Source organism: Corvus cornix, chromosome 15 (assembly GCF_000738735.6).
Source record: "Corvus cornix cornix isolate S_Up_H32 chromosome 15, ASM73873v5, whole genome shotgun sequence".
Taxonomy (NCBI): Eukaryota; Metazoa; Chordata; class Aves; order Passeriformes; family Corvidae; genus Corvus; species Corvus cornix.
This window is the reverse complement of record NC_046345.1, coordinates 9,875,047-9,893,257: the sequence shown is the minus strand read 5'-3', so window position 1 is coordinate 9,893,257 and position 18,211 is coordinate 9,875,047. Positions and strand designations below refer to the sequence as shown.

The window sequence follows — 18,211 nt, the reverse complement described above, 5'->3', positions numbered from 1 at the left end:
TGATCTTTGAGACTGGTTTTCTGGTATTTTAATAATGTGTGGGGTCTAGGATAAGGCATAAATATATTTTTTTCCTTAAATCTTTAATTTTGTTTGAAGTGGAATAAAGCTAGTCTCCCTAGCAGATTCTTCAAGGGGGTTAAGAAAGTATTTGCACAGTAGATTTGCACATAGTTGTAGAAATAGATTGTTTGATGCACTGTTTAGTAACTGGTGAAGAGTGTGGTGAGGAATCCTCCCTGAAAATGATGCCTCTCTGAATGAGAGAAGAAACAGAAAAGCTGAGTGCAGGTTCTCAACTATTTCATGTCCTTCTGTCTTAGGAGAAAGGCTGATTATTCTCAGGTCCTGGCCAAATCAGTTGAATAAACTATAAATTTAAGTGCTTTTTCAGAAATACGTGGTTGACAAGCTTGTTTTGAAGTACTTTTTTTGCTTTGCTTCTTTAGTAGTATTGCCTAACTCTGAGCATGTGGACTCACTTATTAATATGTTAATATTAGCAGCCTGTAGGAGCCCATGCTGAAAGATGCCAGCACAATTTAAATAGTTCATAATTCCAAGTAGTTTCCCTATGGCTACATGTTCCTGGCGCTGTAGGCTGAGCTGTAGGCTGGTATCTTCTAGGCCACATCTCTACCAGGTTGGTGTGATATCTGTAGGATTGCACAGGGAGTTGAGCAGGCCCTTTCACAGTGCTTGTGCTGGAAGCATTGCAGTGTTCTTGTGTTGTGTGATGCACAGAAGTATAAATTACCCAAACAGTCAAAAAAGATAGTGATGGCTTCCCTGTAATGCTCTTCTTGAGTTCACCTGCTGAGCATTGAGTCTTTTGCATGACTTGGGCCTGTTCCAGCCCCCTGATAACCTGGGGATTAATCTCTCTTTCCTGTCACTGCGCATCCCTTTCATCAGGTCTGTGAGGGAGAGGGAAAGCCGCACGAGGAAGAGCTCCAGCTCGTACGATGTCTCGTGCAGCCCCTCCCTGCAGAGCCGCACGCTGCCCCCGGAAGAGGTGAGGAGCCAGGCTTCTGATGACAGCTCTCTGGGCAAGATCTCCAACATCCTGATGATCCCGCGGCCTCACCTGCACCAGTGTGAAGTCAGCAGCTCCTTGGGCTATACCAGCACCAGAGGTCAGCCTGGGGCAGATGGGAAGGTATCTTTGGTGGGGAGAGAAGGTGGACGTTTGTGTTGGCCACTGCCAGGCCAGCACAGAGGAGATGGTGCTTATATTGGCACTCATGGTACAACTTTTCCATAACTCCAGCTGCAGCTGGGTGTGCATTCTCCCCTTGTCATCCTTGTCCAATTCCATTGCTTTTTTTTAATGGCTTATCGTAAATAGAAGTGTCCTGACACTGATTTTCTCTTTTCCCTTGCCTATTGCCTTCTTTCAGTACTTGACTATTCTCCTGTGCCTGTCTGCAAATGTGGACATACACAAGGAACTTGTATTTTTCAGGTCACCTATAATCTGTCAAATGAGAACTGGCCTTAGCAGTGAGCCCTGGGGGACCCTGCTTATAGCATCTCTCTGTGGGGATTTGTTGTCATTAAGACTCACTTTCTGGATCCTTCCTTTTGACAGTGTACTGCTGAGCTGTCTCAGTGTGTTAGCAGTGCTAGCACTCCCCTTTTCTTCCTTCCCAATTTAATTTTGTTCTCAGGCAGAGTGCAGTATCTTCCACAAACCCAGCTCGTCTCAATGTAAATTGTATTCCTCCCGCAACTGCTTTATCCTCTATAAAATTCTATCCCTCTTCATGTTTTTTTTCATGCCATGGTGTATGACACTGATATCATATTTATCCTGTTACAGGAATCGCAGTTACTAGTGTGGAACTGCTCTCACACAGTGTACTTGATGTTACATCTACCTTTCATCTTTTCCCCTGTTGTCAGTTAATACAACTCTTTTCTTTCTTTGGTATTTCTGTTACTCCTTTAGTTTGAAGGATAGTCGTGTGACCCAGCTGAAGGTGTTCAGCAGGATGAGGATGTGTGTGGATTAGGACTGGCGGGGAGGAAAGAGTCAAAGAAACTGAGGTTTTTCATATGTTGCATTTGACAGTATAGAATGGTAAATGAGGCCCTTCCTTCTCTAGGATTTTCAGTTGTTGGGCACTGTAATTACTACTTATCCATCTGGTATATTTTTCTCTCCTGTTTCTGAATAACTTCTGTTCTACACTGAATAGTGACAACTAACCGGTGTCTTGTGGAGATCAGGTACCATGTCTTCTGGGACTAATCCCTGATTTCAGTGCTCAGATCTGAGTGTTACAGAAAAGGCATGTGTACAAGGCTCAGCTGTGGCTTCTGCCATGTCTTTGGTACTCATCCTGAAGTTTCTGTTATGTCAGTCTTTTGATTTCTCAGGAATTCTCAAAGGTCCGAGTAATTCTTCATAAATGGCTTAGCAAGTGGTTTCTTTATGGATTAATTTAGTAGAAGTTTACAGCAGTGCTGTAATGGCAGATGGAATATTACCTTTTCTTGTCTGGGTTCTTGTTTACATTGTAATTTTCAGGCTGGATAGGAATTGCTTTCAGCTTCTCTGCCTGCTTATTTCTTAGGTCTCCTTATTTCCACTTATCCTGGGCAATCTTTATATCCTTGAGCAGTCAATTCTCTTGTGCTTGGCTCCTGTACGATCTCATGCTGACTTTGTGGTGTTTTCTAGATTTTCTTGAGAGCACGCTGGAGTCGCAGCAGCGTGACTCCAGCGCTCCGGGGAGGTTCCATGTGGGCAGTGCTGAGTCCATGCTGCACATCCGCCCGGGGGGATACGCACCCCAGCGCGCGCTCATCAACCCCTTCGCCCCGTCCCGCATGCCCATGAAGCTGACGTCGAACCGCAGGCGCTGGATGCACACCTTCCCTGTGGGTGAGCTGCCTCACAGCACATTTGGCTGCTGCTACTTTGTCCTTGTCCAAGATTAGCACAAGAAGAGAGCCAGTAGGAGCTCTGGTGCATTAAAGTTCTCTGCACACTACCAGAGGCTGAAATGAGTGTACAGGCCTGATCAATTCTCTTTTGGAAAATACCACCTCTATTTGCAAATGAGCAGGATCAGGTACAGAACAATCTTACAGTAGATGGAGGCTGTTGAAGGGAATTGTAACTACAATTTGGGTAGATTTTCTGATGATGAATTGTTCACATAATTGTTTAATGCCTTGTAAGTAGGCCCTCCAAAATGTTTTTAAAAATATTCTGCTTTACTTGCTTCAGAGGAGATGGCAGAGGTTAAAGGCTTTGAAGATCTTGTAAACATGCTTTCTTAATGTCAGTGCCTATTCTGTTGGCAAAAGAAGGGTACAAGCAACTGAGGAGTCAGTGCAGATGTGGTGATCAGTGATCCAATTGCAACTGTGTAGGTCCCTCAGGAGAAGCTATCCAGATCCATCATCAAACCCGCCAGAATATGGCAGAAATGCAGGGCAGTGGGCAGCAGGATTTGACGCATTCATCTGCGGAGCTGCTGGAGCTGGCTTACCATGAGGCAACTGGCAGGTGAGCCATTTGCTCAGTCTTGAATGTTGGGTTTATAAACCATGAAATCAGATCTGTAAATAGCCAGCTAAGCTTTATTTCTCTCCTGAGAGGACACGAGTAGCTGGTTCTTTGCTGTCCTGCAATTTGGTTATTGGTGGAGGCAAAGAACAAACAGTATGGACAGATGTGGAATGCTGTTACACCCTTCTCTGTGCTGCCCTTGTGCCATTCCATCTCTGCCAACATCAGTGAGGGATGAGCTTGGTTCCAGCCCGGGCTCAGCTGAGGCAGAGGGGCTGAGGTCTTGTTGTTATATTTGCTAAAAGCAGGGAATGGCACGAGTGAGGAGGGTTATACAAAACAGGCTGGTTTGTTTCACTGCAGGCACGTCAGCTCTCGGCATCCAGGGGACAGTAGCTCCTTCCTGAGCTTCGGCGGAGCAGAGGAGTACGGGAACGGGCTGGGGGCCGGCCCCGGTGCAGGTAACGGGGCAGAGGCGGGGCCGGGAGAGTGCTGGCCTTGGCGGCCCTGGGGCATCAAGGCAGGACTCGAGGCACGTGGGTGGACAGGCACTGCAAAGCAGGAAGAATTAAGAGTGGGAAAACGGTGATCTGTTAGTGCTCCTACTTGGACTTTTTGGTATATGGTAGTTCTTTGGGTTGCTTTGTTGGTTTTAGTTTGTTTTTGTTCAAGGTGTCTACTTCTCTAGGTTTGTCTTACAAGGTTTACTATAGAAAGATGCTCACTGTTTTCTTAAAATAAGCTCTCAGGCAGTTACTGAGTTCCATAATAACAAAGCAGTGATGTCGAGACTCAAAAAATAACTAAATACGCCCTGGTGTTCAGATCCCTTTTTTTTTCTAGGTGGGGTTGCCTTAAGCTGTTACCCTTTAGAGAGAAGACATGTCTGTACTTTCAGTTGAAGATTAGCTCTATCTTCCTTAACTTACCTAGACACCTGAATTAGTGGAAATTCTCAACATTTCTTTTGAGCCCTGTAAATGGAACAGCATGCCATGTTAAGCATCTGCTGTGTTGTCTGGTTTTTTTGTGACCTACCCTCTGCTTTTGTGAACATACTTTTTAGCTGGGCACATGGAAAAAAATTGAACTTTTGGACTACAGCATTCAAGATTTATGTTCTTTTCTCAAAACCAATTTAAAGATTTTTTTAAGAATAAATTTGCCCTTCTGAATTACACTGGATTAAAACAATTTTGTTTTCACTTATGCCTTGTAGAGCCTTGAAGAAGTTAGCAGACTTAATTTTCTTGTGCCTCATCTTGTATTCACATAGTCACATTTAAAATTGTTTTCTGTTGCTTCCTTCTGTGAATTTCGTCTGAATACATTTAATTTTCTTGCTTTACATTTTTAGTATTTTCTGGCTTCAAGATAGGCTCTGGTTTTGCAACTGCTAAACTGCATTTCAGCTGGGTGCAGTTTGCACACTGTAGAGCAAATCCTGGCAATAAACATACTTGCATTTTACAGAATTTGTGTCTGTAGACCCTCAGCTATCTATAGGGGCCGCACTGGGACTCAGTGATTGGACTGAGGGCTCTCCCTTATGGTTTGAGTCACCTACGAAATGAAGCAGTTGGGAGGGAGGGCTTGTTTTTCTGAATTTCCAAAAGTACGATTTCTTGAGTCTGGTTCTCCTCTGCTGCCTGCAGCATGGTTTGGTGCAACGCGGGCTTCAGAGTGAAAAATGATCCCATCTATTTCCCTTGGGGTTCAGGATGTTGTCGCTATTGCCCCGCAGATGGAGGTGGTAGCTCAGAGCGAGTAAATCCTGTTGCAATTCCCGGTCTGGATGGCAGATGGCAGGAGGAGCTGGTCAAAGGTGAATGCCGCTTAGAGCCAGCTCCTGTACGCGTTACTGGCATCATCATGTAGTAGATATCCACCCTTTCTTTTACAAGGGAACAGCTACGATGTTGCTACCAAATTCCTGGGTAAATCTACCTAAGCTAGTTTTGAAAAATAGTTCCTTTTAAATATTTGGAAGCTTACTGAAGTTTTTATTTTGATAAATGGCTTTGAAGGCAGCAGTTTTTCTTGCCTCCTTGGCAGCTCTTTTTCTCTCATGTGCTACACCAGTTGTTTATAGGAGCTTATAGCATCTATTTTTCAAGATGTTTCACCATTTTGGGAGGAGGGTTTTGCTTGGGCTTTAGCTATTGAACACTTCTAGTGTGATGTTCAAATTTGATCCAAGATGTATTTTTCCTCATTAATTGGCTTAGTGTTTCTTTCTGCTGTGCAGAACCCAGAGATTTTCCATGCAGAGAAATTCTGTATCTTAAAACATCATCATGCTTTTGATTTATTTTTATTTGAAATTTGAGAGAAGTGCATAATTGGTTAAAATAAAACACATATTTCTTTCTTGTAGGGGTGAATCTCAAAACTCAGAACAAGGATGCCTTGGAAGATGCTGTCTCTAATTCTCCAGATCCAAGTAAGCAGAAGGAAGGTTTGGAAGAGAGTTTGCATAGGTGGGAAGATGGGGAGGGAAAGGGCATGTACATATATAGAGGCATGAGGAGGTGGTGGGCAAGAAACTGAGGAGCCTCCTTGGCTTTTGGCAGTGGTTTATTTTGGCCTGCAGTAATTTGCAGGATCTCCCTGTACTGTCTCACTGTGATTGCAGTTCCATAGCTCTTAAGAACATGTGAAGCTGTTTGTTTTGTTACATCTGAAATACTTCCCTTACCAGACACTATTACGCAGAAAGCTAAAGCTGCTGAGCTGGTATCTGTCTCTCAGTATGAAAAGTTTGTTTGGTACCAGCTTGTAGAATTAGAATTAGTACAGTCAGTTTCTGAATTTGGTACCGTTTACTGAGAAATATCTGCCCTCACTTCCTTGCAAAATAAGTGTGTCACTGCTTAAGAAAGCTTTTTCTTTATAGCAGTCTGTCCTGTATTACTTTCTTGCGCAGTGTTCCTGCCATTGGTGTTAATGTTTTTATAGCAAAATAAATTTCTAGCTGTAGGATCTCTATGACAAGAAGTTAAGAATCAGTGGGTGATATGGATTGTTTGAATTGGGTCAGAATGTAATGTAGTGGTGAGCTGATGATTTGGTATAATCTAGTTAGCTTTTCCTTTTTAATGTCTAGTTTTACATCCCTGTAATCTTAAAACTGGAGCATAACTCTAGGAAAGGGTGTGGGAAAAGATTGCTTTCCAAGTTACTATTTTTCTGGTCTTCCCACCCCTCTGGATATATCTTCTGTTTTTATAACTGTGGAAATACTCCCTTTTCTGCTGTTGTACTATTCCAGAAAGAGGCTGGTCTGTCATTCTTTCTCTCCTCTCCAGCTCCTTCTGCAGTTGTCTAGGACGCAAAACTGGTCTGATTTTCTTGTTCAGACTTGGAATGTTGATCTGTTTATTAATAATCAGTAACTGCACCTGACTTGCTGTAATTTTGGAAGAGCAGTGGCTATGTCAGCTCTAGCTTTCAATCAAGAGGAAATTAAATGTATTAACTTTGAATGCCTTTTGCATGATGGGTTTGAATCAGCATGTGCACTGCACTGTTTAACAAACTCTGTCTCTTTCTCTCCCTCCCTTCTTCCCGTCCTATTTTCTTTTTCCCTTCCCATTCCACTCCCCTTTTTGTCCCTGTTGACTTTATGCCAACTCTGTTTTTTGTCTCTCATTCTTTCTAACTCTCCTCTTCATGCACTTCTTTCATCCTTCTGTGCACCCTGTTTTTCCATGGGTGACGACATATGCCCTCCTTGTGTGCCCCCCATGACACAACGAGGCAGTTCTGACGCTGTCTGCTCCCCCCGTAGTGCCAGGCTTCTGTTGTACAGTTGGAGTGGACTGGAAATCCCTCACTACTCCGGCCTGTCTCCCTCTCACCACGGATTACTTCCCCGACCGCCAGAGCCTGCAGAATGATTACACGGAGGGTTGCTATGACCTGCTCCCAGAGGCTGACATTGACAGGTTTGGCCAGCACCTTCTCTGTACAGTCCTGTGCTTAAGGAGCAGGTGATGGAAGAGGATCGCTGCAGTCTGTACAAGTGAATGATAGGTTGCTAGCAGAGCAGCAGAATACTTATATTTTTCTTTTTTCCAGTGATAGCTTTGCACCTTTTCTGATGTTCCCATCAGACAGTATGGTGCACTCTGTAGATTTTATGTTAGAAATTGTTTGCATACAAATTTTTATGTCTCTTTTCTGTTGTGTTTCAATCAAAATATTCAACCTCAAGCTATCATCTCTTTTAATATGCTTTCTAGTAGTTAATCTACATTCTAGTGTTCTGGAAACACTAAATGAGCAAAGCATGTGGACACAGTGTTTAAGATGCTTATCCTCGCTCTAAAGGATATTTAGTTTAAAGAATCTTGTTTGAAAACAGTGTTAGTTGGACAAATAGAACTTCTCTGCTTGTCTTAGAGGTCTCTGGTAACTATTCTTTAATAGGGTTAGTTTGGTTTTTTTTACTGAAGCAATCTCATTATCTTAAACATTTTTCAGACTTTCCATAACTTGTAAGACATCAAAAGACCTGTTCGTGTTGCTGCTTTATGGGAACAAAACAAAAATATTAATCAGGGTGATTGAAATACATAGGAAGTAACAGGATTAATGAAGAAACACCTGAAAAAAATGTCAGTAGGAAGGCAAAGTTCAGAGCAGGAGTTGTAATAAGATGCCACAACCTCTCTGCTCTCCACTTCCCACTGTGGGAGAGGCTGGAGCATTGCTGCCCACTGGCATTCTGAGCTCTCCTGAACATGTACAAGCTGTACTGAGGCTGCCTGCAAAGTGCTGAAAAAGCCGTCTTTGGGAAATTTATTGTTTCACAACTGTTGCAGGCAAATTTGTTACTAGTTGTCAAACTGCTTTCAAAGGCAGCAGTAAATATTGCCAGACAATTAATCACCCTGTCTCAAAAAGTGCCCATTTTCCTTCCTGCTCCCACAAACAGGTGTTCCCAGGCAGAGGGCTTCAGGGCCCGGAGCAGAGCTAAGAATAGGTATGTGGTCAGCTTCCTTATTCTAGTCTGCTTAACCTTTGTGTCCAGGAGGGATGAGGAAGGAGTGCAGATGACAGCCCAGCAGGTATTTGAGGAGTTTATTTGTCAGCGTCTCATGCAAGGCTATCAAATTATTGTGCAATCCAAACCACAGAAACCGGCCCCAGCCGTGCCACCCCCGCTCAGCAGCAGTCCCCTCTACAGTCGAGGTGAGTGACTTGGGCTTGACAAGTCAGGCCTTTGTCTTTCCTTCTGCCAGTCCCAGTAACCTCGAATTAGGCACATCCACCCGTTCTTCAACACTTTATGTTGACTGTTCTCTGGTGATTCTGCCTAGGGAAGTTCTAAATGGGTGGTATATGAATCCCAAGTGCTCTTCTTTGCTTCTGATATCAGCAAATCTTAACTGTAAGAGCAAAAGACTCATTGTGCAACTGTTCCCTAAAAGTGTGGCCTGAAAGATGGATTTTTAGCTTGTCCTGAGTTCAGAAGCCCACTTCTGGACTCCAGTTCTGGAGTCCCTTTCTATATGCACAGTGTGTTGATAAAGTTCTGAGTACTGCAGTAAGTGAAAGGGTTTTGCTTTTTACAACTAGGTCTTGTGTCGAGAAATAGACCTGAGGAAGAGGATCAGTACTGGCTGAGTATGGGCCGTACTTTCCACAAAGTCACCTTAAAAGACAAAATAATTACTGTGACTCGGTACCTGCCAAAGTAAGTATCTCTCTGGTTGAGCAGTTTGCTGTCAGTGTTCAGATGAACATTCTTTTCCAGCTCTCTGTGCTTGCTTGAAAGAACACACTCTAGAACCTTCTTTCTTTTTAGGAGAAGAAAGAGAAGCATCAGTATCAATAATACTGAGGTTAATGCTTGTGTTTGATCTTTCAGGTATCCATATGAATCTGCTCAGATAAACTACACCTACAGCTTGTGCCCCTCACACTCTGACTCTGAATTTGTCTCTTGCTGGGTAGAATTTTCCCATGAGAGACTAGAAGAGTACAAGTGGAATTACTTGGATCAGTATATCTGCTCTGCTGGCTCAGAGGATTTCAGGTGAGAGCTCCTTTTCCATCCAGACTGTTCTGTGTCCTAATTGCCTCTTTTCCTTTTTGACCTAAAATTTCGTCACCAAGTTCAACCCACAAATGCTCAGTACTCCAGGGAGAATATCTGGCCTGCTTTCACTGTCAGCTTCCAGCAGCTGTTGCCTTGTAGGAACCTTGCTCTCTGTTGCTGGTGCATTATCTGACCTTTGATACAGACTCTTGATCACAAAATTCAGCATGGACTTGTTTTTTTCTCTCCTAAAAATGCAAAGAAATAAGATGGCATTTTGTACCACGCATATGCTTTTCTTGGCTTCTTACTGATTTCTGGATCTGACTCAAAACTTTGATTTATTTTGGAGCTTTGTAGGTTTGCTTGAGTACTGGGCTTGACTGCAGTCCTACTCCTAAGCTGTGGAGCAAGTGCTTACCAGAAATGTGGAATATCTCCACTAGTATCAATAGCTTTTTTGATATCTTCTCTCCACACAACCAGTCTTTATCATGTTTTCTTTTCAGGTCTCAGTCAAAATACCTCCTACGCTAATGTGCACCTTGAAAAATCCTTTTTGCTTGCATGTTTTTAGAGAAAAAGCCTTTGGGGCCTATCTTTTACAGAAAAGAAAGCATATCTGTGTGACAATTACTCTGAGGATAGCCTTGTTGCCAGTGATATTCAAATTGCTGGCCATTCCTTTGCACACGTGCTTGTTCTGACTCAGGGGTAGCAGCAGGGTGGTCGCTGCACTCACTGAAACGTGCAGCAGGTAGATTTGTACTTTAGATTCTGGAAAATCCTTCCCAGGAAACGGCTGAACTCTGTCCTGTCTTCCACATTCCTGCAGCCTTATCGAGTCCCTGAAGTTCTGGAGGACGCGGTTCCTGCTGCTGCCCGCCTGCATCAGCGCCACCAAGCGCATCATGGAGGGGGAGGCGCACTGCGACGTGTACGGCGACAAGCCCCGCTCCGACGAGGAGGAGTGGCAGCTCCTCGATGGCTTCATCCGCTTCGTGGAGGGCTTGAACCGCATCCGCCGCCGCCACCGCTCCGATCGAATGATCCGAGTGAGTCCCCAGCCCTCGCTGAGGCTAGGTGTGACCTGAGCTGCTTATGAAGCGTTAGCAGGGAGACCTGAGTCCCTCCCAGGCAGGCTGGGGCACGTGTGCCTGTGTCCGTGTAATCCATCCCTAAAGGCCAGTGCTGACCCGTGTGCTGTGTCAGCTTTCAAGCGGTGGGGGCTTGTTAACAGCTTTGAGGAAATTTACCCGGGATGAGCATCCTGTGCTGCTGTGACTGCAGCCAGTTCTTGCTCGGGGACAAGCCAGGCTTTTCTGCGCAGCAGAGCCATATCTTAGGCTGGCAATGGTCTGTTTTATACCTTGGCCGGTCTTTTCTTACCCAGGAGCCTGATGCCTCCTCTTTGCAGGTGTGCTCTGCTTTGTGCTTCAGGTGGGCTTAGCCTGCATACACCTCTCTGCCTTGTGATGCAGACAGTTGATCAAAGGGGTCTGAGGTAGTTAAGCTGGTCACTTCTGGGTTAACGTGGGTTGGTTCTGTGCTGCAGATTCAGGAGAGGGATTGCGAAAAGAGAACCATAAGGGTGAATTTTTTGGTAAACAGTAGTTTCAAGAGGCTGAAGAGAAACTGGCTCGTGTATTAAATTCTCTTCCCGTTCACGCACTAAATGGGGTAATTTACTTCAAAGCAAATTCACCTTTTCCAGGATAACAAACATTTTATTTTCAGAATAGCATCCACACAAGACACTAGGCTATTCCACTTCCTGTGGAGCCAATAGTTTGCCTCCCTTTTTAAAATGTACTCAATAAACCCCCACTGACATGAGGTGTTGTATTCTTGCTTACTAGTTAAGCCTAGCTTGACTAAGTCTGTGCTTCCATTTTTTCTTTGTTAGAAAGGGTCTGCCATGAAAGGCTTGCAGATTGCTGGTCCAATTTCCACTCACTCTCTGGAGCAGTCTGGGCCTCCCATTGGGAAAAAAGGAACCTCAGCACTCTCAGCTCTGCTGCAGATGGAAGCCAGTCAGAAGTGAGTCTCAACAGGCTGTGCGAAGAGCCTAGAACATCCTTCCTACATATTGCACCTGGGCTGGCTAAAGCACATTTGGGGAACTTTGTCTCGTGTTACATACATAGGAGAATAATATTTTTAATGCTAAGTTAGTATTACATGTGCATAATAAAACTGAGTTCAAGGGTCCATGTTGTTTGTGGGGGGTAAAAGGTACTTAGGGAATGTTGGATCTGTCCCTCAGTGTGTGGGAAAGCAAATATATGAATATACAGCAGTACCCCTCTGCAACAGTTGCCTTTGGGGGGGAAGCTGACACAAAGTATGTTTGAATAAACTCTGTATTCCTTCCTTGTTTTTTTTTTTTTAGGACACTGGGGGAGCAGCAAGCAGCAATGCTTTCTGGGAAGAGCTCTGGGCAGCCTTCGGAGAGTGGGAACATTGCTATCACACCCACCTATATGGACAGCCCTCGGAAGGTAAAGACTTCCTAGTCTTTCTTTAGCTGCTATTTCTACATAAAAATTCTTCCAATAACCAAAGATTATTTCTCTGAGCACTTGGCTACCTCATACCACATCTTACTCTCTAATCCAGTAAGAGCTGATCCTGTACTGGCCTTTGTGTGCAAGGGCAGAGGAATTAAATTCTGGAAGTGTGACAATGATATGGAATCCCTGGGATGCCATTTCGGTGTTTTGCTGATCTAAGTGCTGTTTGCTAATTAGTGCAGTTCCTTTGCTGGTAGCACATTTCATTTCAGTCATGGCTTGACTGTCAGATGTAGCAGTACAGTGCTGCCTGGATCTGTGTGCAGGCTGTCTTGGAGAGAAAATCAGCCTCTAGATTGTGACTGTGTGAACACTGAGTGGAATTTTAACAGCAGGAACTTGAGTCTTTTGCCTCCATTTAGAGGAGGGGATGTATTCCTGAGAAGTGATTTAGATGTTATTCCTTCACTGGCTGGACTCCAGGCTGGAGAAAGTGGTCTTCCTGGAGCTCTCTTCAGACACTTAAAGAAAAGACTGTGCTATCCCTCAGCCTTTCTGTCAACTGTCCTGTGAGAGCCAGGAGAGCAGGAACTCTGCCTCCAAGTCCACCCAGAAATATTCGATTATTTTTCTGTGCTCTGGCATGAAGGTCTTCCAACAGAAGTAACAAGGAACTGAATAAAAATAGAGGATTTAAATATGACCTGTCTTTGGGCTCAACAGTTCAAATACTGAAAAGAAAAAGTTCTCAGATTCACCACTATCAACCACTTCTTGCAGCATTTTTCTCTTAGCATCTAATGTTTCTATGTCCACTGTTTTGTGCCACCACCAGGAACAAGTATTGTGTTATCCTGGAGACCCAGATATTGAAAGTTGAAGTGATAGAGTAACTGTGATCATCTCTGTACTAGACACTTACTCATAGTGTTAGTGTTTGGAGAACACAGATGAGAATCTGGAGCAGGATGTGCTAGACCTGGAAACAGTAGGTGCTCAAACTGACTTGAGGTGTGTTTGCAAACTTCCATATCATAATTCAGGCTTTGCATTCTCCTCTAATACCATTTTGAAAAATCAGCTTCCCTCTTTAAATACAGAAATCTTAAATGTCCCTTTCTACCAGTAAAACTGATAAAAATTCTGTGTGAAATGCAGGAGGAAAGAATGTTGTGTCCAGTTCTTCTGTGTGGCAAAGGGGGAAAAAGGCAGAGTGGGCTTCCCTAGCAGTGGCATAGGGGTGTGCTGGGACCAAATTGGCAGACTTTGTGCTACCAGAAAATGCCATCTTGAGTAATGTTGAAAGTAATGTTCAAAAGCCTCTCTGGAAGGCTGACTGGAGACTCTGGAAGAGTGTGTTATCAATTGAAGGCCTTTCATGCTGCAGCAGTAAACACTTCTGTAAATATTTACACACAGAGACTGGGACATAAGCAGTTGGAATCTCCTAATTGATGGCTCATGCCTGTTGGAAAGATGTCAGTGGACAGGCAGCATTGTGCTCACTTGGGAACAGCAGCAAGTGTGTGCCTCGTGTCACAGCCCCTGCAGGGCTCCCCAGCACAGGGAAGTCTGACTTTCCACACACTTGAAGCCAGAGAACTGACAAATTGTCACAGCTGTGAGCTCTGCCAGCAGCCAAGGGAGCAAGTGCTTTTCTAGCATGCTCCTCAGTGCTGGAGTTACTCCAGACCAAAACTGAGCCATTGGCTTCACTTTACTTCATTTCAGAGTAGAATTGACAAGTCACTTTAGCCAGTTACTGGGCAACACAGTGTGGTTTTAACCCCGTGAGTTTGCTTGATCCATGATCTCTTTGGAAAGTCTTTGCCCTCATGGATCCAGGGTGCTTGGCTCTGCCTCTGCTATGTGTAAATTGCCAGTCACGTAACCCTGGCATTGATTCTTTCCAGAAAATGTTTTATATGTACGTACCAAGGTAAGCAGCATCTTAACTGCAGCCACGACAAAAATATTTTGCTGAGGGAACAGAATAAGGAATTGCAAATAAGGAATGAAAATCTAGATGACTTCCACTGCATTGTCTTATATGATAAGAAAATCTTGACGCGTCTTTGAGTAGCAGCTGGGGATAAATTCACTGGGGTTTGTAAGTAGGCAGGAACATAGCACAGGCAGTATCTCTTTAATTGTGCATGAAGTATTAAACATAGTGTTGGAAGGATCTTTGTGAAGAGTTTTTCTTCCCTTTCCTTTGCACCGTACCAGACCTGCATTTAAGAGGAAGAGTGCACTTCCTGAAAAGAGCTCCTTTGCCTCTCCCTCTTTAACATTTGAATGTCTAACAGATTAGAAGAAAACCCCTGTCCTTCTTTGGATATTTGTCATTACACCTGTGGTTTCTGTATTTCAGTTTTCTATTTGGGATGGAAGCCCCCATACTTCAGAGCTCAAGACTTTCTCCTTTGAAGTATGGAGGGAAAGCTGCAGTTTCAATTGGCTTCTGATCAATGTGGGTTTAAAAATTTTGGGAAAGCATCTGTGCCAAGGAAGAGCAATGTCTTGTTACAGAGAGAGAAAGTAAGGATATGTGTGTGAGTAATTCCTGATGCTGTGCATTCTGCTGCATCTGACCTTCTGGGTCTGGGATTTGCATTCTCCTCATACTTTATCTCTGGTCATTTCATACTTGCACAACCTTGTATTTGCTTTTCTTCAACTCCTTGTTCCTGTTGCTGTTGCCATTAATGGGCCTACTTCCTCTGATGCCTTCAGGATGGGGGCTTCTTTATGGATTTTGTTCGCAGCCCACGCACAGCTTCAGCCTTCTACTCACAGGTTAGTTTTGAATGGGTTGTTGTCATCTCTGGCTTTTGGATTGAGGTGATGGACAGCATTTGTGTCCTGAGCTTGCCACGCTGGGAACCTGTATTAGTTTCCACATGCTCTCATTGAGAGTGGGATGCACAGCATTGGCAGGACAAAGGGGCAGATGCAATCATTTTTTTTCCACCATTCAGTGCTTGTGCTGCATTTTGGATGTTCATGTGCCCTGTCTCACTGTCCTTTGCAGTACTGTGTTGTAAACTACTAAAGCTGCTCTTTTTGTTTTTCAGTAAGTGCTTGTTTTCCATCTTCCCTCACTGAACAAAATGGCAACAGCTCACTTGTCTGATTCTTGGCTAAATTTCTTCTGTGGTATTTGATTGACAGGTGACTCTGGAGATATCCAAATCAAATTGTGTACTTGGACTCCTAAACAACTGAGGCTGAGAATATTAGTATCATCTTGGTTTAAAAGAGTCATTGTGACCGAAGTTGTTAGTCCACTTAACACCAGTTAGGAATTAGCAGTAATACAGTGTGCCCATAGAAAATGCTGCCAGTTGAAGTGAGCCCTGAGGAGGGAGAGTGGCTTTTGCTGGCTGTGGGCACTGTAGAGTTGACCCTGGAGCATCTGCTGGTTTTGGCTGCCCAAAAAGGGACATCTGCCATTAGAGATTTTTGGGATGTGAGAAATGGCATAAATAAAGGACTCTTGGCTCTCAGACCTAAGTCAAGCTACCAGCTTTGTGATTTCTAGCTGTGTATGTGCTGTGGATTCATCACTGCAGAGCAGCCCCCATATTTACACCAGCTTGAGTTAGAGTTACTCTGCCATTCGTGTTCTCTCCCCCACCTCTCCAGCTTTTATATAATGTGCCTTTACTAAACCATACGTGTTAATGACAGATGGCAATTACAGCCTGTACTTAGCTGAATCCTTCAGCATTCATGCTCTTTCTGAAATGATTTTATGTTAATTTTGTGAACTATTCAGTCTACCATTAGAATAGTGTGAGTGTTCCTGCAGGAGGAAAGTGTTCCTGTTGTCTTGGTGACAGGTGTGGGTGGGTGCCAACCAGCCTTCTCATACTGCCCTGAGAAAGGAGGGAAGATGAGCTGATTTTTTTGAGCATTATGAAACTTGAATTCATGTGATACATTTGCATATTTTTGAGAGTTAGACTTGAAACTATATTTGCTAAATGTTTACCATGATGATTAAGTGTCCTGTTCTGTCTATTGTGTGCCTATAATCATAATTATTCACTTGGGTTGAAAATGTCAGGCTTGGACTGGTGTTGCTGGTTTGCCAGTAGTTCTCTCAACACAGTTGTTGCTAGGTTGGTGATCCTCATCTTTATTTGGGTCTGAATTTGTTGTTTGTCAGGAGCTCTGTAGTGATGACAAAATAAGACTGAATTTATCCCTTCTGCATATGCTTGTGCTTCCTTAGAGTATTGCTTGTTGCTGACTAACTTGGGGTGAGACACAGATCATGTAGGGAGGGGAGAAGATGGGAAATGGATTACATTATGCATTTCATAGAGATGTTGCTGTATTTACTCCTCACAGGTCTCTATCGATCAATCAGTTCCTGCAACCTCAGATGGCAACATGTTGATAACCATGGGGCAGGTCCCTGACAGGGGCAGCACCCAGGCCCTGGGAAGCACCCAGAATGTTGCAGACCTGGGATACAACACAGCTGGTGCTGCAGAGGGCAGGTAGGAAAGGCACAGCAGTGCTGTACTGCAGAGCTGTTCAGTTACAGCCCCTTTCTGGTGTCAGGGAATGGGCACTTAAACAGGAACCTGGGAACAGGCTGTGCTGTGCCTGTCGGCACGAGCAGGCACTTGTCACAAGAGCGTACTGCAGCATTTCCATGTGCAGAGAGAGTGGTAGTAAAATAAGCCCTGCAACCCAGTTTTCCAGAATTAAATGAACACAAGGCCTGATTTCTCCACCACAAGAAGGGCTTCATTCCTGAAGAAATGAAGAAATACCATTTCTGAAATCTGCTAGTAGGAAACCAGGCTTTGAATTGACATCTTCAGTCTGTTTTGGCAAGGGGGGGCGGGCCCTGCAGGTCTACTTGGATCAAGTAGGTTGATGAAATCCAAGAGGTTCTAACCTGGAAGTGAGACACCGGGAAGGAAGCAATATTGAAAATAAACTTTATTAGCACCTGTTTCCTGTGGTTGTATATTAGAGTAAAAAAAAAAATTAGCCAACTTCAAAATGTTTGCTCTCAGTTGCTCCTGAGTACAGCTGTATGTGACACAGTGTGCATTGGGTCCATATAGCAATGTCCTGGTGACCTCAGGGGGGAAGTGCACATCTGATGCTTTTAGATGTCCTTCTTGAGATGAAAAAGGAAATAAATGTGGCAAAGTCATTCTTGAGAAGAGAGACCAGTTTTCCTAAATGTACATATTTGAACAAATCTGGCAGCTTCCTTGATTTTTGAACGTGCTTGCGTTTACTGTCCAGCTCTCAGCAGTGTTCAACAAGTGCTCTGACTTCCTCCTCCACTTTGGTAGAGATTCTTGAAGCCATGAAACACCCCACGTAAGTTTTTAATATAAATGTGCTTAACATTTGATGAGATGTTTTGTAAGAGGACATGAGAAGTGGAGTCACTCAAAGGAGAGCCTCATGTCAGCTGTTGAAGAGTTTTAAACTTCCTTTTGTGATTCAGTTCCAGACTCTCCAATAAGGAATTGTATAGAAATTGAGGTATGAGCAAAGACTTCAATTATTAGAGTCCCAGAACCTTGTCAAATCAAGAATTCCCAGTAAGTCACTAAAGTGCTGTCAATGACAACTCTTCATCTTGTTACCAAAAGCCAATGATACATCACTCCAGGGGCCTTATGCATTTCTTGTCCTGTATTTTATCCTCCCCCCCGCTTTTTTTCTTTCACCCAGCAGTGATTTTTGTCTTTGTTACTTAAAAGAGCTCTCAATCAGCCTGCATTAACACGTGTGACTTGCTGTGATTCAGCACAGGGATCCAGCTGCTCTCTGAACAGAAGGGGCTCTCCCCGTACTGCTTCATCAGTGCAGAAGTTGTGCACTGGCTGGTGAATAATGTGGAAGGGGTGCAAACCCAGGCCATGGCCATTGACATAATGCAGGTAAGGAAACTATCCAGGGGCATGTGGAGGGCCAGAAATGCCTCACTCTGTGAAGAATGCAAAGTTTTAGAGCAAAGCGTAGCAATAATTTCTGTTACTTATTAAAATCCTCTTATGGATGAATATTGAAAGCTCAACAGAATATGAGGTAATGATGGCATTTTTTGGATTCCCTATCACAAAACAGCAACATATTCTTCAGTAG

The 18,211-nt window shown here is 43.9% G+C and overlaps 1 protein-coding gene across 17 annotated transcripts in view; it reads left to right on the top strand.

Moving 5' to 3' along the window:
• The window catches only part of DEPDC5 (DEP domain containing 5, GATOR1 subcomplex subunit), a 41,132-nt gene that overhangs the window by 12,738 nt on the left and 10,183 nt on the right, over nt 1-18,211 (top strand). For 5 of the 17 annotated variants that reach the window (XR_005603191.1, XM_039561283.1, XM_039561285.1 and 2 more), the window contains exons 21-37: nt 916-1,136; nt 2,687-2,890; nt 3,385-3,520; nt 3,887-3,984; nt 5,268-5,348; nt 5,901-5,966; nt 7,287-7,470; nt 8,559-8,719; nt 9,107-9,224; nt 9,399-9,566; nt 10,405-10,624; nt 11,476-11,609; nt 11,962-12,070; nt 14,819-14,881; nt 16,442-16,593; nt 17,360-17,437; nt 17,874-18,006. Coding sequence is in view for 16 of the 17 variants with exons in the window: in XM_039561283.1 (XP_039417217.1) it covers nt 916-1,136; nt 2,687-2,890; nt 3,385-3,520; nt 3,887-3,984; nt 5,268-5,348; nt 5,901-5,966; nt 7,287-7,470; nt 8,559-8,719; nt 9,107-9,224; nt 9,399-9,566; nt 10,405-10,624; nt 11,476-11,609; nt 11,962-12,070; nt 14,819-14,881; nt 16,442-16,593; nt 17,360-17,437; nt 17,874-18,006 (2,326 nt within the window). In the remaining variant the exon portion in view is untranslated. The other 12 variants (XM_039561284.1, XM_039561290.1, XM_039561288.1 and 9 more) reach the window with 12 other exon arrangements.